This window comes from Colobus angolensis, unplaced genomic scaffold (assembly GCF_000951035.1).
Source record: "Colobus angolensis palliatus isolate OR3802 unplaced genomic scaffold, Cang.pa_1.0 Scaffold121, whole genome shotgun sequence".
Taxonomy (NCBI): domain Eukaryota; kingdom Metazoa; phylum Chordata; class Mammalia; order Primates; family Cercopithecidae; genus Colobus; species Colobus angolensis.
The window spans coordinates 8,402,355-8,428,218 of NW_012113253.1; the positions used below are offsets into that span (position 1 = coordinate 8,402,355).

Here is a 25,864-nt window from a genome sequence, read left to right on the forward strand (position 1 = left end):
TGGACCACTTCTGCCAGCACACCCTTCTTGACTCTTGTTGATGAGTGAGGTGCCTCTCATCATTACTTTCAGAATATCCTGTGCATTTTGCCATTACCAGGCACCTATTGATATTATTTTTGTAGTTACCTGCTTAGGTATCTGTCATAGTTCAGTGAACTGTGAGCTCCTGGACTGTCCTATATTTTAATATTCTAAATACCTAAACTACTGTTTGGTCTACAGGAAGTACTAACTGAATGCTGAAGGCAGTAAAAATATTTCATTTCAAAATATGGTTCCCAAGTGTGATGAGTATTTTAAATTAAAAAGTCTTAGAGATCAACAAGTGCTAGAAGAGACATTTCTGCTATCTATGATGAAATCGCCCCACCAAGGAGAGCAATTATTCTTGTTCCCCTCCTTGTTATCTCATTATCCTCTACAGGGAAGAAGACCAAAAATGTAACCACACCTGAACAGTCCCTTTGTCAAGATTGTGACTGTCCCAAGGTCATTTGAGTTACAGAGAGAACTATTTACAAGTTATTCTCTGTTCTCTGATCCAGTCATTCTCCCTAGTAGTCATTTATTGCCCCTCAATAGAATTCCTGTTCTATCCCTTCCCATAACCTGTTTTACCAGCATCCAAGCCTTCATTCTTTCTGTGACCTTGAGACGGTAGGTAAGTTTCTATACCTTGTTGTGATGCTGGGTGTTCACTCTGAAGGCTCCCATGTATATACATTAAATACATTTGTATGGCTTTTCTATTAATCAATCTGCCACATGTCAGTGATTTTCAGATAATCTTTAGGGGGCCAAAAGCCTATGGCCCCCACAATGTTTAATGATGTAATGAAGAAAATATGAATGAATGCAAGTCTGTCACTATTTTCTGCTGAACTCTCACAGGCTCATCAAATTAATTTATCTAAATAATACATTGACTCCTCTCAGACATGCTGTATTCCCTGTCTTACTTAATGGTTCTATAATCCACCAAGTGGCTTTAGTCAGAAATCTGACTTTTTGACTCCTCAATTCATTCCTTCTTTCTCTGGTCCCAAGCCAAAAACTGATTAAGTTCTGTCAATTTTAGTTCTAAAACATTGCTTGATTCTAATCTTCCCTTCTCTCCAGCATTCCATCCAGTCCCTATTTTCCTCCACCATGTTTTTGATATCATTCAGTTTTTATAAAGTCTCCTAAATGGTTCCCCTGTCTAGACCAATTGTCTTTAGATTTAATCCAGTCTCCACAGAGTAATTTCCAAATAATTTGTTTTAAATGCAATCCTGAGTGGCTCACTCCTGCTTAAAACTCTTTATTGGCTTCTCCTAACGTAAGAAACAAAAGACCAAGCTCCTAAAAATAAGTAAATAAAATAAATGAATAAATAAATAAATAAATAAATAAATAAAATGATAATAATAATTAAAAAGCAAGCAAGCAAGAAAGAGTTCTTGCCTTTCCTTATAATATCTGAGTTTGCAGAGCCCACTTCCCCCAACGCATACTGTTGTATCACTAGGCCTTATTCACATTGTTCCCTTTATCTAATGTACCCTTTCTTTGCCAGTCTAATCACTGGGATACTGCTTCAGCATTTTCTCCAAGAAGTTGATTCACAAGGCTAGGCCAGGAGGGAGGCAGAGCAAGACAGCTGAACAGAAGCCTCCACCAAACATCCTGCTCACAGCAACACCAAAATGAACAATTATCCATTAAAAAAAAAGGACCTTAATAAGAACCAAAAATCAAGTAAGCAATCACAGTACCTGTTTTTAACTTTGTATCACTGAAAGAGGTACTGAAGAGGGTAGGAAAGAGAGTCTTGAACTGCCAATGCCAACCCTCTTCCATCCCCCCAAGGGTGGCTCTGTGGCACAGAGAGAGAATCTGTGCATTTGCGGGCAGGAGAGCACAGTGATCGTGGGGCTTGGCATTGGAACTCATGCTGCCCTGTTACAGTGGAAATCAATACCAGGCAGAGCTCAGCTGGGACCCACAGAGGGAGCATTCAGACCATCCCTAGCCTCAGGAGAACCATCCTGTGGGCAGAACCTGAGTTCTGGCAAGCCTTGCCACTGCAGGCTAAAGTGCTCTGGGGTCCTACATAAACCTGAAAGGTAGTCTAGGCCACAAGAACTGCAATACTGGGGTAAGTCCTGGTTGTGTGCTGGGCAAGGAGCCAGTGAACTTGGGGGGTATGCAATCCAGTCAAACACCAGATGGGGCAGCTAAGGGAGTGCTTGTGCCAATCCAATCCTCCTCCAATCCAGGCAGCACAGCTCACAGCTCTGGGAGAGGAGAGGGAGAGTAAAGGGGACTTGGTCTTGCAGCTTGGATACCAGCTCAGCCACAGCAGAATAAGGCATGAGGCAGAGTCCTGAGGCCTCCATTCCAGGCCCTAGCTCCCAGAGGACATTTGTAGACACACCTTGGGCCAGAAGGGAACCCGTGCCTTGAAGACAAGGACTCAGTCCTTACAGGATTCATCACCTGCTAACTGAAGAGCCCTTAGGCCTTATGTAATTAGCAGCACCCAGGCAATACTCACCATTGGCCTTGGGTGAGACACTCAAAGATATGCTGGTTTTAGCTGTGACCCAGCACATTCCCAGCTGTGATGGCTATAGGGAGGGACTCCTGCTTAAGAAAAGGAGACAGAAGAGTAAAGTGTAGTTTGTCTTGTAACTTAGGTACCAGCTAGCCCACAGTGGGAAAGAGCACCAAGTGGGTTCTTGGGATTCCCAATTCCAGGCCTTGGTTCTTGGATGGCATTTCATTTCTGGGCCTGCCCTGGGCCAAAGGGGAGCTCACTGCCTTGAGGAGTCTCAGGCCTGGCAGTATTCACCACAAGTTGACTAAAGAGCCCTTGGGCCTTGTGGGAACATCTGTGGTAGCCACGTAACACTCGCTGCATGCCTGGGATGGTGGTGGCCATGGGGAGAGACTCCACTGCTTGTGGAAAGGGGAGGGAAGAGTGGGATTTTTTTTTTTTTTTTGGCTTGGGTGCCAGCTCATTCTCAGTAGCATGGAGCACCAAGTAGATTCCTAAGGTTTCTGACTCCAGGCCCTGGCTCCTGGACAGCATCTCTGGATGTACCTGGGACCAGAGAAATTTCACTGCCCTGTAGGGAAGGACACAAGCCTGGCAGGTTATAGAGCCCTAGGACCTTGAGTGAAGACAGGTGGATAGCCAGGCAGGGATTATCATGAGCCTTGGGTGAGACCCAGTGCTGTGCTAGCTTCAGGTGTGACTCAGCACAGTGGCCACCACTGTGTTTGTATTACCTTCCCTAGCCCCAGCTCCAGGCAGCTCAGTACAGAGAGACTCTGTTTGTTTGGGAGAAAGTAAGGGAAGAAAACAAGAGTCTCTGCTTGGTAATCCAAAGAATTCTTCTGGATCTTATTCAAGACCACCAAGGTGGCACCACTATGAGTCTGCAAGAGCCACAGAGTTACTGGGCTTCGGGTGCCCCTCAATGCAGATATGGCTGCAGTGACCAAAAACTTAGATCACAACACCCAAGTCTCTTCATATACCTGGAAAGCCTTCCTAAGAAAGAAAGGTACAAACAAGCCCAGACCATGAAGACTATAATAAATACCTAACTATACAATGCCCAGATACTGATGAACATCCAGAAGCATGAAAACCATCCAGGAAAACATGACTTCAACAAACAAACTAAGGTACCAGGGACCAATCCTGGAGAGACAGAGATAAATGACCTTTCTTTCAGACAGAGAATTCAAAATAGTTGTTTTGAGGAAACTCAGCGAAATTCAAAACAATGCAGAGAAGGAATTCAGAATCCTATTGGATAAATGTAACAAAGAGGTTGAAATAATTTAAAATAAGCAAAAATTATGGAGTTGAAAAATGCAACTGACATACTGAAGAATGCATCAGAGTCTCTTAACAGCAGAATTGATCAAGCTGAAGAAAGAATTAGTGAGTTTGAAGATAGGTTATTTGAAAATACACAATTGGAGGAGACAATGAGAATGAATGGGTGGTCCCTAGGGCTTAAGGCAACCCTTGAACAACAGCTAATAAGGAACTGGAGACCTCAGTATTAAACCCACAAGGAACTAGATTACGTGAATAATTGGAATGAGTTTGAAAGTAGATTCTATCCAGGAGCCTCCAGATTAGAACCCAGACCAACTGACAGTCTGATTTTGGCTTAGTGAGACCCTGAACAGAGAACCAGCTGAACTCACCTAGACTTCTAACCATAGAATTGTGATATAAATTTGAGATGATAAATTTGTGTTGCTACATTTGTTGTAATTTGTTATGCATCAATAGAAAACTAATACAAATTCCATATGCACATTTGCCCACATGGCATTTCTAGTTTCAAAAGCAATTAAAATGAAGTTTCAAGATGTAGGTATATTTGTTGAAGTTTTGTTTATCTCCTCCCCCAAAGGAAAAATATCTAATATATCTTAAAAACATCTAATGGGGCCAGGCGTGGTGGCTCATGCCTGTAATCCTAACACCTTGGGAGGCCAAGGCGGGTGGATCACGAGGTCAGGAGTTCAAGACCAGTCTGGTCATGATGGTGAAACCCCATCTCTACTAAAGATACAAAAAATTTGCCAGGTGTGGTGGTGGGTGCCTGTAATCACAGCTACTTGGGAGGCTGAGGCAGAGAATTGCTTGAACCTGAGAGGCAAAGGTTGCAGTGAGCCGACATCATGCCACTGCACTCCAGCCTAGGCAACAGAGCGAGACTCTGTCTCAAAACAAAAAACAAACAAACAAGCAAAAATTCCAAAAAACAAACAAACATCTAATGATGTTAGTTGCCTACTCCTTCTTTTTAAAAATTATTTCAAAGTTCTAGGAATGACAGAACCTGTCTCTTCCACTGAATGCAGTTACAAATCTGGCAATAAACCAGGTATAAAACCTACACAGAGCAGCTATTTGAGAATTCTGAAAAGTATATGGTAACAAGTAGATTGAAGAAGAAGACTAGAATTCAAAATACTACCAAAATGGTGAGGAGTTTCTAATTTTTCCTCCCCTACCTCCTTATTCTACACGAATGGCAGCCCAAAGTCCAGAAGTGGATATCATGTGGAGATAGAGAGAGTACAAGGAGAAGCCCTCTATTTCTGGCTTCAAGGAGTGTGAGGGAATCTCCTAATGCTCAGGGGAACTAGGGAAATCTATTGTTTTCCTTCTTTCTTTTCTTCATTCCCCTGTCCTCCAGGAAACAGGAGAGAATACTTCTGAATTCATTTTGTGAAACCATCATTACTGATACCAAAAGTAGATGGAGAAAGTATAAAAAACAATGTACATGGATATTCCTCAAGAAGAGACATAAAAATCCTCAAAAAATTTAGCAAATCAAATCCATCAGCATACAGAACTAATGATGTACCACAGCCGAAATAGGGGTTGTCCTAGGCTGTAGGTTGTCCTACAAGCCTTGGTCAATCAATGTAAAACTGTTAACAGTTTACAACAATAACAAAGATAGTATCAATTGATGCAGAAAACATTTTTGAAAAATTCAATATCCATTCATAATAACTCTAGGCAAACTATCAATAGAAGGAAACTTAACGTGATAAAGGCTATATATGAAAAGCCTAAACTTAACATCATCATTATGAAGAAATGAATGCTTTCCCCCTAAGAACAGAAACAAGGCAAGGATATCTATTCTTATTATTCATACTCAACATAGTATTGGAAATCATAGACAGTGAAACAAGGCAAGAAAAAAGGGCATAAATAACAAAGAAAACAATGCCAATCTGCAGATGACATAATTGCCCATGTAGAAAACCCAACAAGAATCTACAGAAAAGCTCCTAGAATTAATAAGTGAGTTTGGCAGTTTTAGAACACAAGATCATCACACAAAAATCAATTGAGTTTCTATAAACTAACAAAAACGCCTTAAAATAAAAGATAGTATTTATAACGTATCCAAATAAAAGGAACACAGGTATAAATCTAATCAAACGGTCATAGGAGCTGTATGCTGAAAACTACAAAATGCTGATAATAAATTTTAAAAGACCAACATAAATAGAGAGACATACCATACACATACCATATTCATGAACTGGAAGGCAGACAACATAGTAAATATATCAATTTCTTCCAGATCTGTAGATTTCACACAATTCCAATAATAATCCCAGAAATATTTATTTTAAATATAGAAAAGCTGATTCTAAAATTTACATAGTAAAGCAAAGGAACTAGAATAACCAAAACATTTTTGAGAAAGAATAACAACACTGGAGGGCTCAAACTACCTGACTTTAAGACTTACTATCAGCTATTAGGATCAAGATAGTATAGTTTTGGAGAAGGAATATATATGTACCTCAGTGGAACAGAACAGAGTCCAGAAATAGGGTCCAAACAATTATTAGTTGATTTTTAAAATAGGTGCAAAGACAGTTCAATGGAGAAAGGTAGTTTACAGATGGTGTTGAACATCTGTATACAAAAAAAAAAAGTACCTTAAACTCAACTTGTTTCATATGGTATACAAAAATTAACTCAAAATGAATCATGGATTTAAATATAAAATGTAAAATTAGAAAGCCTTTAAAGAAGAAAACAGGAGAAAATCTTCAAGTCTTAGAGTTGTGGCTTGGGTGCCAGCTCATTCTCAGTAGAATGGAGCACCAAGTAGATTCCTAAGGTTTCTGACTCCGGGCCCTGGCTCCTGGACAGCATCTCTGGATGTACCTGGGACCAGAGAAATTTCACTGCCCTGTAGGGAAGGACACAAGCCTGGCAGGTTATAGAGCCCTAGGACCTTGAGTGAACACAGGCGGATAGCCAGGCAGGGGTTATCATGGGCCTTGGGTGAGGCCCAGTGCTGTGCTGGCTTCAGGTATGACTCAGCACAGTGGCCAACAGCATTGTGGTGGCCACAGTGCTTGTGTTACCTTCCCTAGCCTCAGCTTCAGGCAGCTCAGTACAGAGAGACTCTGTACTGAGTCTCTTATACATGATACCAAAAAGGCATAATTTATTTTAAAAATGTGTAAGTTGGACTTCATCAAATTAAAAACTTTTGCTCTGTAAAGGGTAGTGTTAAGAGAATGAAAAGAGAAGCTATTTACTGGGAGAAAATATCTGCAAATTACATATCTGACAAAAGACTTGTGTCAAAAAAATATAAAAAAGTATTATAATTCAGCAAAGAGAAAATAACGTAATTTTTAGATAGCCTAATTTTTAGATCCCAGAAGCTGGGATTACATGCATGCGCCACAAAGCCTGGCTAATTTTTTGTATCTTTAGAAGAATGAGGTTTTGCCATGTTGGCTAGGTTGGTCTCAAACTCCTGGTCTCAAGCAATCTGTCTATCTTGGCCTCCCAAACTGCTGGGATCAAAGTGTGAGCCACTATGCTTGGACAGGACTAAATATTTTAGCAACAAGAAAATCTGAAGCAATCTTGGATCTCTGTCTATCATAGTTTGTCCCAAAAGTCTCAGTGTGGTTTTAAACTTTAATAACTTCAGCAGCATAAAAATACTGCAGGATGATTGAAAAAACATCACTTGAAAAGTTTAATTATTTAAATCTTTTATAGATTTATTTTGTTTTGTGAATTTGAACAGTGAATTTTTAATGTTAACTTTTTGTGGTGCTGGTTTCTGGATGACCCTTTCTCAGAGCAGTGGATTGGTAGGGGAGAGTTACTTATTTGGACACTTGGTCACTTGATCTATCTTTCCTATAAGGTTATGTCAAAAGGGTTTTTATGTATCAAAACTGCATTCTTTTGATTACCTTAAATTTAGTAATTTAGGATTACAAATGTAATCCCTCAGTCACTGAGCAGCAGTTGATGAAAGTTTTTAGAAAGTCTGAAAATCTAGTAGAGCTATATGTGTTCCCAAACAATTGCTATGTTAACTTATTTATTTATTTTTCAAGACAGGGTCTTGCTCTCATGCCCTGGCGGGAGTGCGGTGGCATTATCCTAGCTCACTGCAGCCTCAAACTCCTAGACTCACATGATTCTGTTAAGGCTTAATAAGAAACAAATTGTTATTTAAGACATTTAAGTAATTCACTTTTCAAATGTTTTTTGTACATTTGTTTCCATACAGGGCATACAGTGCAACCTCTGTACAAGACGTACGTTAGTTACTAGGCCACAAAGTCCCTCACCCTGGAGGGAATGAACCATATAGAGATAGCGCTGAGCCATATTTCTTCCAAAACACATTCTGTGCAATGTATGAACAGAGTGGCTAGGGCAGTCCCATTTGGGCAAGTTGGACAAGATGATAGGCCAAGAACCAAAAAAGCAGAGTTGAAATTAGGCTATATCGTAATACTAGGTATTCCTTTCAAAAGTACCAGGTCCACCAAAAGACAGGAGGCATGCACCAGAATGAGAACCATCACAAGTGAAACAGCACCATTTATTGTTGTATAAAGTTCATCAATATGTTTCTCTGAACTTTCACATCCTTGATCTAGCCAGTTTTTTGGTAGAAAATTAGTCTTCATTGCAAATATTTTCAGTCTAATGACAGGAAGATTATTTTTACAAGTAGAAAAAAATATGCAAAAATAGTGCCTGGTATTTTTCAACTTAAAAAATAAAAGTAAAAATGGAGCAATCCACATTTTCTGTTTTTTGATACTTTTAAAAAATTGATATAAATATTAATCTGATCATTAAGATAAAACATTAAAGAAATGGACTAGAACAGTTTTATTCAACAGAGATACACTGGGAGCTATAAAGAATAATGTTTTACAGGAACTGGAAATACAACTGGATAGGGAACCAGGCATAGACTGTTACTGTAAATTTTATTCCAATTATTATCAGATTCTTATGTTTAAGAGTTTAGAATTGTATTATAATCCTCATTGAACTTTAATAAATGGATTATTTTCAAAGTTTTGATTTTAGGAATATGCAGTAATAGAGAATATCCCAGCTGAGTCATCTATTTCTCTGCCAGATCTAATTTCTCACAATTTTCAGAACATATTCTGTATCTTCAAGTAAACCCATGCCTGCCAATTATTAGATCCTAATTACCCTTCAAAACTTTCTGAACAGCTACCAGGAAACAGAATGATGGAATGACTATCGAGTTAAAAGATTAGACAAATGCAAATAAATTATACTTACTTTATGCTCCTATCATCTTAGAGGATGACTTAATAGTGAAAGGAAAAGTATCATATTGTAACAATGAAATCAGAGAGGGAATTCAAGCCCCAGAGGTGATTCCCATAAGTTTATGTTAATGCACACCTTGTGGGGGACCAAACATCAACTGGAAAAGTTTCCTGAGAACTGTTCCAGCTCTTTTCTCATTTAAAATGTTCCAACTTTACTTGACCCATTAGTCATCATATTACTTACATTTATGATGTATTATGAAATCTATTACCAAAAACCCAATGAATTCAATATGGCTTGTTATACTCAAATCATAACATTTATGAAAGAAAACTTCTTTGTTAAGTGTTTCTTCCTTTGGAATTTTATTTGCAAAAGATAAAAAAGTTTTTAGACAAGCAAGGCTTACAAGAAAACATTCAGTGCATACATGGGCGGCTATGTACAGACATAGAAATGATGTTTTTATTCACCATCTTAGTAAATGCAAAACACAGAATTAACAAACCCATAATCAAGGTTGACCTTATGTATTATAATAACTCTGGTAAAAAATATTACTAGGTCATAGTACTTTTTTCTCTTATTCAGCAATTGAAATTCAGATTTTTGTTACAGTGTTCAAGTAAAGGTATTCATGATGACAGTGGACAAGGGAGACGGAGTATTCACAGGTATAAGAGCTAGAAAACCTGGAAAGCTGCCCATGACAATGAGATCAATGTGCTTTCCATTGAAGGTGTGACGTGTGAAGACCTCAGTGATGGCAGACATGTGTGCTTTAATTAATGACGGTATACAAAGTGGAACAGGCTATATGCTGTCTTATGTGCTATGAGGAAGCTTAGAGACATGAAATGAAAGGTTCTTGACCTGAATAAGTCAGCAGCAGTTCATGATACTTATCATTGGGATCTGGGCATCATCACTACTAGCAAAATTACTCAGAAACATATTTTTATGATCAAGCATTGACTTTCTAAATTTCATTATCCTCCCCAAATCACAATACAAAAGTTCTAATTATAGGGTAATTGCACCGATTTCTAAAGTAAATGTACTAAACTAAACTCATCAAAATAAGTTTCGCTCCCTCTTAGTAATAACCATAAGGGCTAACTATATTCCACTACTCCAACAATTTTATACCTTTTTTGGTACCTATGTCTTCCTTTGTTTGTTTTACTATTTCAGTGATGGCATATACTCATCCTTGAAGACATATATGATTTTTAGAAACAGCCAAATGTTGTTTTGAGATAAATTTAGTGAAAATGTTATTACCAATCTGTTTATGAAAAAAGGAGAGATCAGCATGAATGGAAATGAAAGGGAAACTATTCCAGAAGAAAACAAGACTTAGGCTAATGTAATGGCAGCTCAGAATTAGAGTGGGCAAAGAAAAAGGGTGTAAGAATTCCAGACTAAGAAAACAACAAAGTTTAAAACATAGAGAAGCCAGTTTATAGAGGTTCTCACTGCCAATGGTGAGACAACTTGAGAATCATTAAAAATAATGAGTTCAAAACAATACCAAACAACATCAACTAACTGGCCACCATTCAAATATGCTAGAGAATGAACTCATTTTTGAAAAGGGATAAATAAAGGGAAAGAATTAAGCATTTATCCTGCCTTTTTGAATGAGCAATACTACTGAATACTCAAATAGTAGGTTGGGGAATGTTTCTCTTCAAAGAAGTATGCCAGCTAATATACGGAAAAGGAATGCTAGAATTAGAATATTACTATTTACAACCTCCAATAAATTTAGGCATTGAGCACCAATGGGTGCTAGCATCACAAAAAGAGAGAGCTTTGGACATTATATGCCTCCTGATTGAGCGATACAAAACATCTTGTAAAATAGTTTTGCTTAAAAAAAATCCTGAATCAGATTAAGCCAAATAAGCAATTTATATGTAAGAAATACAGTGGACAGGAGCACAGAGGGTTGGAGGCTGAGGAGAGTTTTGACTGGATTAACTGAGGAAGGGAGGTAGTTAAGATTCAAATAAATTTGGCAGGAGAGGCAAGTCTAGCAAGGGCATAGAAGACAGCATTATTGAGTAAATAAGAGAATCTGAAGTTAGTGCTACCAGGAAACAGAATGAGGAAGTAATCAAGGATTAAACCTACACCAGAGAAGTAGCAGGCATAATGGAGGACTATTTCAAAGAAAAAAGTAGAAGTACTTGAAATAAAAATAAGAATGGCCTAAAGATGGTAGTAAATTGGGAGAGGACATGACCAGAAAATTTTTCCTATCATCAGCAGTTGTAAAAAAAGTTTGAAGACTATGCTAAAAGAAGAAGTGAGCAAGGGAGAGAAGAGAGAAAATGACTTAATTTACTGTGAACATGTTTAAATAACAAAGCATACCTCATACTCATATGTAGAAATAGTCTTAGAGTTAAATATTAAGTCAAAAGAGCTGCATTTGGGAGTTGTCGACATAAAAGAGACTATTGCACAGGGATAAGAAAGGAAGGCTCAAGACTGTGTCAATGGAAAGGCATGGGGCTGCAGAGTTAGGAGAAAAAGAACTGCAGGCAGAAAGTTGGAAAGTTAGAGTTAGGATAAGCCAGACAGTGTTCTTTATCTCTTCTTACTGGGCTTACTCCATGTTTCTAGGAAGATATTTCCCAATTACTCTCATTCTTTTCTGTAGAAGAAATAATTCTAACAGAATTAGGCTACATGAAGAAATTAAAAAAATCTCAATAACTGCTACTCTACTGACTGCCCTGCGTGAGACCTAGTACCAGCCCCTACTTCCTTGCCACCTGCCCAACCAGCCTCTGTGACTCTTTGAGTTCTATTACTTAGCCAAGTCGTTCAGAGGTGTAATCCCTTGAGGGCACCATTTCAGCCGGGTAATTTTTCTCATTTCTTCCTAAAATAAAAGTTATAGTTTAAAAACAAAAGTTGAAATAATGAAAGACTTTTCCCTATTTTAAAATTTGTGGCCCATTCCCTAGTTGACATTCTGACATCAAGTTTACTGTTTCATTTGATAGATCACAGAGAAAACAAACTGTGATAATATCATGCTGACACTGGAAATTGGAACCATAAAATTCAGGAAACGTAAAAGTCAAGGTCCTTACAGTTTCACTAACTAGTTTACATTTCTTAAATGTAGAAGATAGCCTGCTAGTATGGCTGTAAAGCTGAATTAAGATAGAGGCAGGACTCTCATGATTAAGGTATAGGCCTTAGCTCAATTTCTGGCAAGAGAGAAGCAGCAGAGGATTAAATATCATTTAAAAATGATATTTTGGGCAAGATTAAAATAAATAAATTATTAAAATTAGCTTCTTCTTTTTTTCTTGTTTGAGATGGAGTTTCGTTCTTGTTGCCCAGGCTGAAGTGCAATGGCACGATCTCGGCTCACTGCAGCTTCTGCCTTCTGGGTTCAAGCGATTCTCCTGCCTTAGCCTCCCAAGTAGCTGGGATTACAGGCATGCACCACCACACCCAGCTAATTTTGTATTTTTAGTAGAGATGGGGTTTTGCCCATGTTGGCCAGGCTGGTCTCAAACTCCTGACTTCAGGTGATCCACCCATGGCAGCCTCCCAAAGTGCTGGGATTACAGGCGTGACCCACCACACCCAGCCCAAAATTAGCTTCTTAAAATATTTTATTTTGCTTTGAATCTTCTTGCATTTAAAAATTATATTATGAGGGTGGAGCAAGATGGTGGAATAGGACTCTTCAGCGATCATCCCCTCATAGCAACATCATTTTGAACAACTATCCACACAAGAAAATACCCTCACAAGAGCTAAAGAAATGAGGTGAGAGATCACAATACCTGGTTATATCATAATAATATGAAAAGATGTACTTAAGAGGGTAGGAAGGACATTCCCTGTGTCAACTCTCCCCTATCCCCAAGTAGCAAATTCAGAGAGACACTATCTGCTTGGGGGAACTTGAAGGAAGTGAATGGAGGACTTTGTCTTGGTCTCCACCTCTGGGTCTGCCATAGTAAAATCCAGCATCAGGCAGACTCCTATAGCCCCTTATTTAGGTCAGTACCAATGTACTGAGCCTCTTGACCTGTCCCAGTAGTGGGCAGGATACCATAGCCTCTGTGAAATAGACTTGATCACTGGCCTGAATCACTACCAGCTGTCTACAAGGCCTTTGGTTTCAGACAAACCTGAATGGCCATGGGCTTTGAGTATGCCCCAGCACTGTGCCAACCTTAGTGGCCATGGGATTCCATCCTGGTGTTGGGCTGGTGTGGCAGGCCTGAGTGTAGGATGCCCTCTAAAGCTTCGATGGCTGTGGCAATCATGGATTTAGGGACAATGCCAGACAACATGACCAAAAAGTTCTAGACAGGCTTCCTGTTGAAGGGCATTCCCAGACAAAGCCAGATTGCAAAGACTAGAATAAGAACGTACTTTTTCAATGTCTAGACACTGATGCATGACCACAAGAATAAAAAAAAAAACAACAAAAAACTATAAATATGACATCACCAAAGAAAATAGAGTGCTAGCGACTGACCCCCCAAAAATGTATATGAACTGCTTGACAAATAACTCAAAATAAGTGCTTTAGGGAAACTCAATAAGCTTCAAGAAAATAGATAAACAATTCAACAACATAAGAAAAACAGTAAGTGACCAGAATGAGAAATTTAAGAGATTGAAAGAACAATTTTTTAAAAACCCAGAAATTCCACAGCTGCAAAATACAATGAACTAAATGAAAGATGCAAAAGAGAATATAAACAGCAGAACTGATCAAGCAGAAGAAACAATCTATGAACTCAAAGACAGATTATTTGAAAATATACAGCCAAAAAATATACAGTAAAGGAATGAAGAAAGCTTACAAGATTCATGGGAGCATCAAAAGGGCAAATTCTTGGTCACTGGTATTCAAGAGGGAATAGAGATAGACAAAGGGGTAGAAAGCATATGCAAATAAAGAATTGCAGAACCCTTTCCAAACCTGGAGAAATATATAAATATCCAGGTATAAGAAGGTCAAAGGTCTTCAATCAGATTCAATCCAAGTAAGGTTACCCAAAGACAAATTATAATCAAACTATCAAAGATCAAAGACAAAGACAGGATCCTGAAATCAGCAAGAAAAAAGAAGCAAAGAATACAGAAGTACATTCTAATACACTGAGCAGCAGACTTCTCAACAGAGAAGAATTCTTACAGGCCAGGGGAGAGTGGGATGATACATTCAAAGAACTGGAAAACAAACGAACTAACCTGCAAACCAAGAATACTGCAGCTAGCAAAGCTGTCCTTTAATGAAAGAGAGATAAAAACTTTACTGGACAAACAAAAGCTGAGGGAGTTAATCACCAAGAGACCTGCATTACAAGAAATGCTAAGGAGAGTTTTTCAAGCTGAAAGAAAAGGATGATAATAACAGAACAACATCTGAAAGTATAAAACTCGCTGGTAAAAGTATACCATCAAATGCAGACTATTCTAATATTGTAATGATGGTGCGTAAATTATATCTTTAGTGTAAAGTTTCAAAGATAAAAATATTAATGATGCTAATTTGTTAAGGAATATACAATATACAAATACATAAATTTTGAAATAACATATTCAAAATGTGGAAGGAGGTAGTGGAGTGTAAGAGTAGAGGTTTCTTTTGTGTACGTAATCAAAGATAAGTTGTTATTAGCTTAAAATAACCTGTTATAACTACAAGATGTTTTTGATATCCCTCATGGTAACCACGTAGATACACAACAAATTAACAAGCAAGAAATCAAAACATACCAATAGAGAAAACGTACTTAACCACAAAGAAAGACAGTGACAGGAAGGAATGAAGAGTCCATGAGACAACCAGAAGACAACTGACAAAATGGCAGTATTTAGTCCTTACCTTTCAATAATTACCTTGAATGTAAATGGCTTACATTCACCAATGAAAAGAAAGAGCAAATTAATAGATTATAAAAACACACTCAACTACATACTGCTTACAAGAGACTCAATTCACTTCTAAGAACACACATAGGTTAAAAGTGAAGGAATGAAAAAAGATATTCCATGCAAATGGAAACCAAAAAAGAGCAAAAGTAGCTATACTTATATCAGACTTTAAGTAAAAAACTGTAAAAAGAGATAATGCAAGTCCTTATATAATGACAAAGGGGTTAGTTCAGCAAGATGGCATAACATTGTAGTATATAGGTACCCAATACTGGAGCATCTAAATATATAAAGCAAATATTAATCCAGCATCAGGGAGCAACAGGCATAGACTGCAATTTAATAATAGTGGAGGCCTTTAACACTTTACTTACAGCAGTGGGTAGATCATCCAGACAGAAAATTAAACAGGAAACATCAGACTTAAACTGCACTCTAGAACATTTGAACCTGACAAACATATACAGAATGCTCCATCCAAAAGGTGCAGAATACACATGCTGCTTAATTGCACATAGAACATCCTCCAAGACAGATCAGATATTAGGCCACAAGTTTTAACAAATTTAAGACTGCAATCATATCTAGTATCTTTTCTGACAACAATGGTATAAAACTAGCAATCAATAACAGGAAGAACTTCAGAAAATTCACAAGTTCATGGAAATTAAACAACATGCTCCTGAATGATCAATGAATCAATGAAGAAATTAAAAGAAAAATTTAAAAATTTCTTGAGACAATATGAAATGGAAACAGCATATACCTAAACCTAAAGGATACAGCAAAAGCAGTTCTAAGAGGGGAAGTTTCTAGCAGTAAATACCTACAGTAAAAATGAAGAAAGAGCTAAAATAAACTAACATTACAACACAAGGAACTAGAAAAACAAGAACAAACAAAGCTCCAAATTAGTAGAAGGAGGGAAATAAAATAAAGATCAGAGCAGAAATGAATGATATAGAGACTACAAAAATAATAGAAAGGATCAAAGAAGCAACTGATCTTTTGAAAAAAACAGGCAAACCTTTAGCTAGACTAAGAACAAAAAAGAGAAGACTCAAATAAATAAAATTGGAGATGAAACAGCAGACATTACAACTGATATAAAGAATCCTTAGGAAATAATATGAACAATTATATGCCAACACATGAATAATCTAATGAATAAATTCCAGGACACATACATCTACCAAGAATAGATAATGAAGAAACAGAAAATCTGAACAAATCAATAATGAGTATGGAGACAGAATCAGTAATAAAAAGTCTCCCATCAAAAAAAACCCCCAGGGTCCAATGGCTTCACCACTGAATTCTATTCAGTACTTAAATGTGTAATACCACCAATTCTTCTCAAACTCTTCCAAAAAACTGAAGAGAGGGAAATATTTCCAAATTTATTCTATAGGCCAGTATTACCCTGATATGAAAACCAGATAAAGACATGCCAAAAAACGAAAACTTCAGGCCAATATCCAGGATGGACATAGATGTAAAAACCCTCAACAAAATAGTAGTAGACTGAATTTAAAACACATTAAAAATCTACTCGTGATCAAGTGGGCATCATCACAGGGATGATCAACATATGCAGATCAATAAATGTGATACATCACATTAACAGAATGAAGGACAAAAACCATATGATCATTTCAAAAGATACAGAAAAAGCATTTGACAAGATTCAAAATCCCTTCTTGATAAGAACTCTCAAAAAATTAGGTATAGAAGGAACATACCATAACACAATAAAGGCCATATGTGACAAATTCACAGGTCACATCATATTGAACAGGGAAAAGCTGAAAGCTTTTTCTCTAAAATCTAGAACCCTATAAGAATGGCCATTCTCACCACTGTTATTCCACATAGTATTGGAAGTCCTAGACAAAGCAATTAGGCAAGAGAAAGAAATAAAAGGAATCCAAACAGGAAAAGGTGAATTTAAATTGTCTCCACAGATAACCTTATAACATTTAAGGTTTTCTTATATATAGAAAACCTTAAAAACTTGACCAGAAAACTGTTAGAATACATTCTAAAAACTGTTAGAATTCAGTGAATTTGCATGATTAAAAATCAACATACAAAAACCCATAGCATTTCTATACACTAACAGAGAAGAACATTATACACTAACAGAGAACTGAAGAAGAAACTAAGAAAACAATCTCATTTCATAATAGCTAAAAAATTATTAAATACTTAGGAATACATTTAACCAAGGAAGTGAAAAATCTGTACACTGAAAACTATAAAATGGTCATCAATGGAAAGATACCCTGTGTTCATGAATTAGAAGAATTAATATTATTAAAATGTCCATCCTACCCATGCTATTGATGTGCCCATGCTATTGATCTACAGATTCAATGAAACTCCTATTAAAATATCAAAAACATTCTTCACAGAAATAGAAAAAGCAATCCTGAAATTTATGTGGAATCATAAATGACCCTGAATAGCCAAAGCAATCCTGAGCAAAAGGAACAAACCTAGAAGCATCACACTGTCTGACTTCAAAAAATATACTATAAAACTATAACCAAAACAGTATAGTACTGGCATAAAAACAGGCACATAAACCAATGGAACAGAATAGAGAACCCAGAAAGAAATGCATGTATTAGCTAATCAGTTTTCAACAAAGGTGTCAAGAACACAAAATGGGGAAAGGATGGTCTCTTCAATAAATGCTGTTGGGAAAGCTAGATAGCCCATGCAGAAGAATAAAAGTAGATCCTTATCTCTCACTATGTACAAAAGTCAACTAAACTTGGGGGGTTGAGCCAGGAGGATCCCTTGACTCTAGGAGTTCGAGGATGCAGTGAGCCGTGGTCACACCACTGCACTCCAGCCTAGGTAACACAGTGAGACTCTGTCACTCAAAAAACAAAAAACACAAACAAACCAACCCAAAAACCTCAAAATAGACTGAAGACTTCAATGTAATAAGGCCAACAATTATGAAATTACTAGAAGAAAACATAGCGGAAAAGCTCTATGACATTCGTCTGGACAGTGATTTTCTGGATATTATCTGAAAAGTACCAGCAACAAAAGCAAAAACAGGATTACAACAAGCTAAAAAGCTTCTGCCTAGCAATGAAAACAACCAATAGTATTAAGAGATAACCCACAGAATGGGAGAAAATATTTGTAAACTATATAAGAGGTTAATGTCTAAAATACAAGAGAAATTCAAACAACTCAATAGCAAGTAGACAAAGAATCAAATTTTAAAAATAGGAAAAAGACCTAAACAGACATTTCTCAAAAGAGGACATACAAACAGCCAACAGGTATAAGAAAAAGTGCTCAGTATAACTAACCATCAGAGAAATACAAATCAAAACCATGAAAGACACCATTCCTGCTAGAATGGCTATTATCAAAAAGACAAAACATAACAAGTTTTGGCAAGGATGTGGAGAAAAGGAAATCCTTGCACATTGTTGGTGGGAATACAGATTGGTACAGCCATTATGGAAAACAGTATGGAGATTCTTCAATCAATTAAAAATATAACTACCATATGATCCAGTATAGATCATGAATTGGAAGCACTAATGGGTATAGATCCAAAGGAAATGAAACCAGTGTGCCGAAGAGATATATTTGGACTCCTATGTTTATTGCAGCAGAATTCGTAATAGTCAAGATGTAGAATCAACCTAAGTATTCATCAATGGATGAATAGGGGATGAAAATGTGGTACATATTCACAATAGAATAGTATTCACCCCTTAAAAAGATTGAAATCCTGCTATTTGAGACAATATGGATGAACTTGAAGACATTATGCTAAATGAAATAAACCAAACAGAAATAGACAAAAACTGCATGATTTCATTTATGTGTGGAATCTAAAAACGTCAAACTTACAAAAGGAGACATTAGAATGTTCGTTGCCGGGGCTGGGGGAAGGGAAAATATGGAGAGGTTGGTGAATGGGTACAAAGTTTCAGTTTTGCAGGACGTATAAGCTCTAGAGATCTAATCTACAGCGTTATGACTAAAATTAATAAATACTACTGTATTATATACTTAAAACTTGGTAAAAGAGGAGATCATATGGGTTCTTACCACAAATAAAAAGTTGTAAGTATGTGAGGTGATAAATATGTTAATTTGCTTGAATATGGTAATTCTCAATGACACATTTATCAAAACATCGCATTGTACACCTTAAATGTTTATAATTTTTATTTGTCAATTATACCTCAATAAAGCTTGAAGTAGGTAACCAAAAATCCATTTGAAATTTGTGATTGAAAAAAATTTTAAAGATTAAAAAATTATATTATTTATTCTTCATTTTCTACTCCAGAAAAATCAAGACACTATTTGATTAATCTTTTCCAGGTATCTTAATCCTCTGGAATCAGTTACCTTCAGATATGTCTGAATTGATCCCCACTGAGTAATAAATTCAGTGATAACATAAAAGCAGGGTTAACCAAGAAAGGTAAAAACACTTAAAAAATACATCTATTTGGGGGTAAACAACCTAAAATTTCTACTTTATGTTCATATAAACAAACTTACTCGAATGGTGTGTTACTGTACCTAAGAACTCTTTTACTATTTTACAGCATTTAAGTACAAATTTTCATTCAAATCAGAGCGGTTTGTGGAAATGCAATTGTTTAAGGATGTTTAGGAATTATTTTAAAGTAGAAATGAAAATCATTGTAACCTATAAAACAGTTACATTAATCCATACAATAGAAGGAGAAAACTGTCTTCAAAACAGGATTATAATCAATTCAAGTCAACAGGTTTTTAAAATCAAAATAAAATAAAACCAGAGATGAAACCAATCCGAAGCCAGAATGAAATCAGAAACACTGAAAACTAGACAGGTAAATTAATGAATGAGTTAAACAAGGTGAAACTAAAGAAGTGATTCCATTAGGAGAAAAAGACCAGTGGCCATGCATTTCAAATATAGACACTATGTATACTACACTAAAAGAAATGTGAAATTGCATTAACTGTCTTGTGTTTGATATAACCATGTTATTTAAATTATATGATGAATGTGGCATGCTAAGCATTAATTTATAATAAAATATAAATGACTTGGGAATGTTTTTCCAATGTAGCATTTTTGTTCTTTGCTGTCATTTAAATGTCATTTCATGGCTACAATGACAGTGGCTCAAAAATTTGTGAAAGAACAATGAAAAAAATACCAGAGGGCTCAAATGTTTTTGCAAATAACCCTGAGTTAATTAGAAAAATCTGCACCCTTTCCAGTTCTTCTTCTCACATGTCAGCTCTCATTAAATTAAAAAAAAAATCACATTTCAAAGTTAAGGAATCCTATGGTTAACAAAACTTTTAAAATGGGATCAAGTGGGCACATTCCTACATTTCTGTATGATGTCATACCAAACACTTCACAGCTGAATTTGAATTTGCAAGAAGTATGATTGATTTTTCAATATAAGAAGTATCTGATCTAATGCTAAGTTTTTTCTATAGGCTAACTGTGCTGGGAACAGGTGGCCCTGCTTTCAATTACGGAGGGCTAGCATGCCAGTGTGAGGCCTGGAATAGTTCACCTTCTCATGGGGAATTTTCCTCGGTTGGGAATGGATTTATTATGGCTTCACACATGGAATAGAGCTCATGTCAGCTGAGGGCAGTGACACATCATATGATTCAAATTAACCTGCTGTGGACTGTTCCGCAGGGTTTAGATTGTGTACTAAAATGACGACATTTTAAAAACAGCTTGAAAGAAACCAGGATTGCTGAACTGCAATGGTTCCAATTTGTTCCAACTAATCTATCACCTGCTGGAGATATTATTCTAGTGGGTTTCTGGTAGCTGCTGTTTTCCAGGTTTCTCCAAGCCACTGACCTTGCTAATGGGTACAAGGGGGAAAAGGTGGGGGGTTGGGAGAGCTTTGAAAGAGTTTTTGATGTAGAAGCTGGGACCTACCATTTGCTCTATTAAGGTACCATTAGGTGAACAGATGATATAGGGGAATACTCAAGAACTCTACATTATTTTTCTAAAAACAAGTGCTAAAGAGCAGCATTTGTATCACCTTGTTTAGAGAAAATAATCTCTACAAAATAAATCTAAAAGGCTAAATTTCAAAAGCTGTGAAGTTTACATCTTTTTGAAGAAAGCTTAAGGTTAGACAGTTATAATCAGTATTCCCTCTACCTTTGAGGGTTGTAACTTTTTTTTTTTTTTTGAAGACAGGGTCTCACTCTGTTGCCCAAACTGGAGTGCAGTAGTGTGATCATAGCTTATTTCAGCCTTTACCTCCTGGGCTCAAGCAATCCTCCCACCTCGGCTTTCTGAGTAGCAAGGACTACAGGCACATACCACCATGCCTGGCTAATTCAGGGTCATAACTTTCATTGTTACTACACCTTTCATTAAAGAGCAAGAAAAAATAAATGGAAATTAGTAATATAGTTCAAGACATTCTCTGGAATGATACTTAAATAGATATGCATACAGATAAAAACATAATAGTAGCTAAAGATTTCTAATGATAACACAATGACATTACCTAAAAACAAAGTATTACTTGTAGTGCTTTTATTATTTTTTTGTAATGCTTTTTCTTCAAGTAAAAGGAATGTTATTAGGGAACATTATAAAGCTGGAATTTGTTTGCCCAATCTCAACATAAATGATATTCCTCATAGTATCCTCCCTAGGAGCTGGAAAAAATATAATTTCCTTGAGTTGTCAAAATCTATAAAATAATACATTCATATAGTAAAAGCTGTTTTAATGTGTCCTGTTATTCCCATTTAATTAGTGGTATGCAAGTCTCACTATCTCCTATAGCCATTTGATTCCTAAATTAATGTAGTAGCATGCCAATCTGGCTGTGTAGTGAGATAATATAATTACTCTATGAAATAACATCTACTTATCTACTCTAAATCACAAATTGCTTACAGTAGGAAAATTTTTGTCTAAGCTAGTAAATTCTGGAGCAGTTAAAGGCTGTTAGGTTACTGTTTTAGAGGAAGTCACACACAGCTGATATATCATTTAAACTAATCTTCCCTCAAATAAAAAAAATGTACTTTTGTTTAAAATGTTTTAGACTCTGAAGAACTTAAATCATCCATTGGATATTATATTTGATTTTCCATAATCAAAGCACCATTCTAAAAACCACTCATCTTTCTTTATCATTACCCTGTCCTGTTCCCCAAAATATCTGTGGTTTGGCTCTCAAAGACTGATACTAGAAACAAAAATCATATATGATAAGTCATATGTATAATTTTTTGAAAAGAATTTTGGTAAGAGCCATATAAAACTTGCTACAAAAACTACAGTCCCAGACCAACAGCATCTACTCTATCTGGGAGCTTTTTAGACATGACTTTCAAGCCCTACCTTCTAGAAGTATTAAATCACCATTTGCATTTTAACAAACTCCCCAGGGAAGTTTCAAATGCCGAATCAAGTTTGAGAAGTGCTGTAAAATAACTATTTCAATTCATTTACTTAAAAGTTTAAATCTCCAAATATATTATCACTATTATAGCATGGACATAAAATCAGAAATTGTGTATATTTAATTCCCAACTTTGAAAAGTATCTTAAGACACACAAAAGTACAACTACTTTAAAAAGTACATTTCTGGCAAGGCACGGTGGCTCATGCCTGTAATCCCGGCACTTTGGGAGGCCAAGGTGGGCGGATCACAAAGTCAGGAGTTAGAGACCAGCCTGGCCAATATGGTGAAACCAAACCTCTACTAAAAATACAAAAATTAGCCGGGTGTGATGGTGCGTGCCTGTAGTCCCAGCTACTAGGGAGGCTGAGGCAGAAGAATCGCTTGAACCTGGGAGGCAGAGGTTGTGGTGAGCTGAGATCACACCACTGCACTCCAGCCTGGGCAACAGAGACTGTGACTCAAAAAAAAAAAAATCACATTTCTACTACTGAGTCATGTTAAATGCCAGAATTGTAAATACATAATTTTTCATTTATTCATTGGCATTTGTCTTAAAATTCACTTTATTTGGTTGCCTTGAAAATACTGTATCTAATTTACCATCAACTTTCAAATTCCATTTTTTTCACAAACAAATCAATCAAATGTAAACTACAAGATAATTTTCTAGCCAAAATGAGCAAAATGACTGTGCCTAAAAATAAAATGAATGTGAAACTAAAACTGAGAAATAAGTAAATCCAAGTTTCCCCTGTCACTTTTCCATGAACTAACATGTTTTTACCCTATTGCCTCTATTTTATTGTGTTGGGTCTTTCATGTGTGAACAACTCTGAAATCAGAAATTGTCTTCACACTGATGTAATAAAAAGGCACTGTATCACAGTGTAACTAGCATATGTTTTTTTCACTTTTAGTGGTACATAGAATGTTTTTTTACAATTGATAGTGGCTTACATGGAATGAAATATGGTACTTCATGCTCACTAACCAAATACTTGGACTCACACTTCTCCAGTCTATTACCTCACTCCAAAGGCTTCTTCCTACACTTTAATGACTTGCTTATCCTTCAGTTTCTTGCTTTCCTTCATGTATTTAAAACCATATCTAGAGTTTATCAAGATTAGAAATAGTTCTTCAAACTTCTACACCTTTACAATCCCAGCACTAGAAAAATACGCTGAAGAAGAATTGGGCCCCAGTGACAAGGTCAGTGGAGATGGTTTCAGTCTCTGTTTAATCCATGACTGGCTTTCTCCATCTGTAGTATGGATCATAAGTACACCAGCATGCCACAACACATATACTCAACAAAGTCTATATATAAATATTTTTCCTTCCTTAAAATTCGTGCCTTGCCGAGTATTGCTAGAGATCTTAAGACAGTTGTAAAATCATCGTTTTAAATTCTTTTCTTTTTTTGAGATAGAGTCCAGCTCTGTTGCCCAAGCTGGAGCGCAGTGGTGCGATCTCATCTCACTGCAACCTTTGCCTCCCAGTTCAAGCAATTCTTGTGCCTCAGCCTCCAGAGTAGCTGGAACTACAGGTATGTGCCACCATGGCCAGTTAACTTTTTATGTTTATTTTTATTTTTAGTAGAGACAGGGTTTCACCATGTTGGCTTGGCTGGTGTGGAATTCTTGGCCTCAAGTGATCTGTCCGTCTCAGCCTCCCAAAATGCTGGGATTACAGGTGTAAGCCACTGTGCCCAGCCTATTTTAAATTCTTAATGGCCAGAAGCAGTGGTTCACACCTGTAATCCCAGCACGTTAGGAAGCTGAGAAGGAGGATTGCTTGAGTTCAGGAGTTCAGGACCAGCCTGGGCAACATAGTGAGACCTCATCTCTACTAAAAAAAAAAAAAAAAAAAAAAAAAAAAAACTAGTTGGGCGTGGTGGCATACACCTGTAGTCCCAGCTACTTGGGAGGCTGAAGCAGGAGAATTGCTGGAGCCCAGAGATTGAGGCTACCGTGAGATATGATTGCACACTGTACTTCTGCTGGAGCCCAGGAGATTGAGGCTACAGTGAGCTATGATTGCACCACTGTACTTTGGCCTGGGTAACAGAGCAAGATGATCTCCAAAAAATAAATAAATAAAAAATAAAATGAAATAAAATTCTTAATGAAGAAACTAATACTCATTTCGTGGGTAACACTCTGAAGCACTGTAAGTATAAAATAACAAAACAAAAAGTGAAATGCAATAATTTTTGTTAAATAAATAGCTAAGACTATATGGATGTAAGGGAGAAATAACAGAAGAGGGGGAAGAACATGAGATGAAGGAAGAAAAGACAGAGGAGGAAGATCGAGGAATAAAGACAAAATCTTCAGTTATGCCCAAATTAGTGTAGTATAGAAGTTAAGCTCTAGTCTTTGGAGTCATAAAAACTTAGGTTTGAATGGCTCCTCTGTCACTATGACCTTAGGCAATTTACTTCACTTTTCTAAGTCTTAGCTTCCTTATTCATAAAATAGGAATAACTATAGTACATACTCCTAAAATGCATAGTGCCTGGGACATAATTAGCTCTCAAAAAATTTTGATATCTGTATCTAAAACTGAGTAGTTACTATGTCTCAAGCACTTTGCTAAGCATGTGAAACAGGTACATTTAACTATCAAATCTAAACTATCTATGTATACTGTCTTATGTATATATATCATGTTTCCTTCCATTCATCCATCCAGTCTATCCTCTTCATATACAGGTAAGAAAAGTGAAGTACAGAAGATTACATCAATCACTTAAGATCATACAGTTAATTAATAGAAAAGGTAGAAATAAAATATTGGGGCTTTGGCTTCCAGTCAACTGCTCTTTAATTGATAACTACCTTCTTGTCAGATTGAAGGTAATTCTTAATGCATATTTATATTTGCCTGTTGATCTCTAAAATGGGCAGCCTGAAAAGCATACACCTCTGGGAAAAAGTGAACTATTCATTTTTTGCATGGAATGTCAAGATTACTAACAGATCCTATATACATGTTAATATAGTCACATAAACAATGTACACACATGGAAATTTTATGACTTTCTTACCTGGTCCATTCAGAAAGTCTTTAATCTGTAGTGTTATAAAGGAAGGTGGAATACCACTTTTGCTGTCTATTTCTCCAGGCACTGTCTGTAGCCAAACAGTGCAATAATCAAGGGCTTCAGGCAGAGTCTTCCCAGGATCTAAAGTGACAAAATTGAAATGAAAAACATCAATCACATCACAAACATCTCATTTTCATGTATGAGTTTGAGTTAATAAATGAGAGAAAAACTGGTTAAATAATTGTATGCAAGCTTCATTGTTTCATTTGTTTGTACACATAAACAAG

At 36.6% G+C, this 25,864-nt stretch overlaps 1 protein-coding gene across 1 annotated transcript in view; it reads right to left on the reverse strand.

Annotated features, from left to right (window-relative positions):
- Positions 1 to 25,864, reverse strand: part of VPS13B (vacuolar protein sorting 13 homolog B (yeast)) — an 873,819-nt gene that overhangs the window by 193,411 nt on the left and 654,544 nt on the right. The window contains exon 35 of the mRNA XM_011931782.1: positions 25,578 to 25,715. Within this exon, the coding sequence (XP_011787172.1) occupies positions 25,578 to 25,715 (138 nt within the window). The remainder of the gene's footprint in view (positions 1 to 25,577; positions 25,716 to 25,864) is intronic.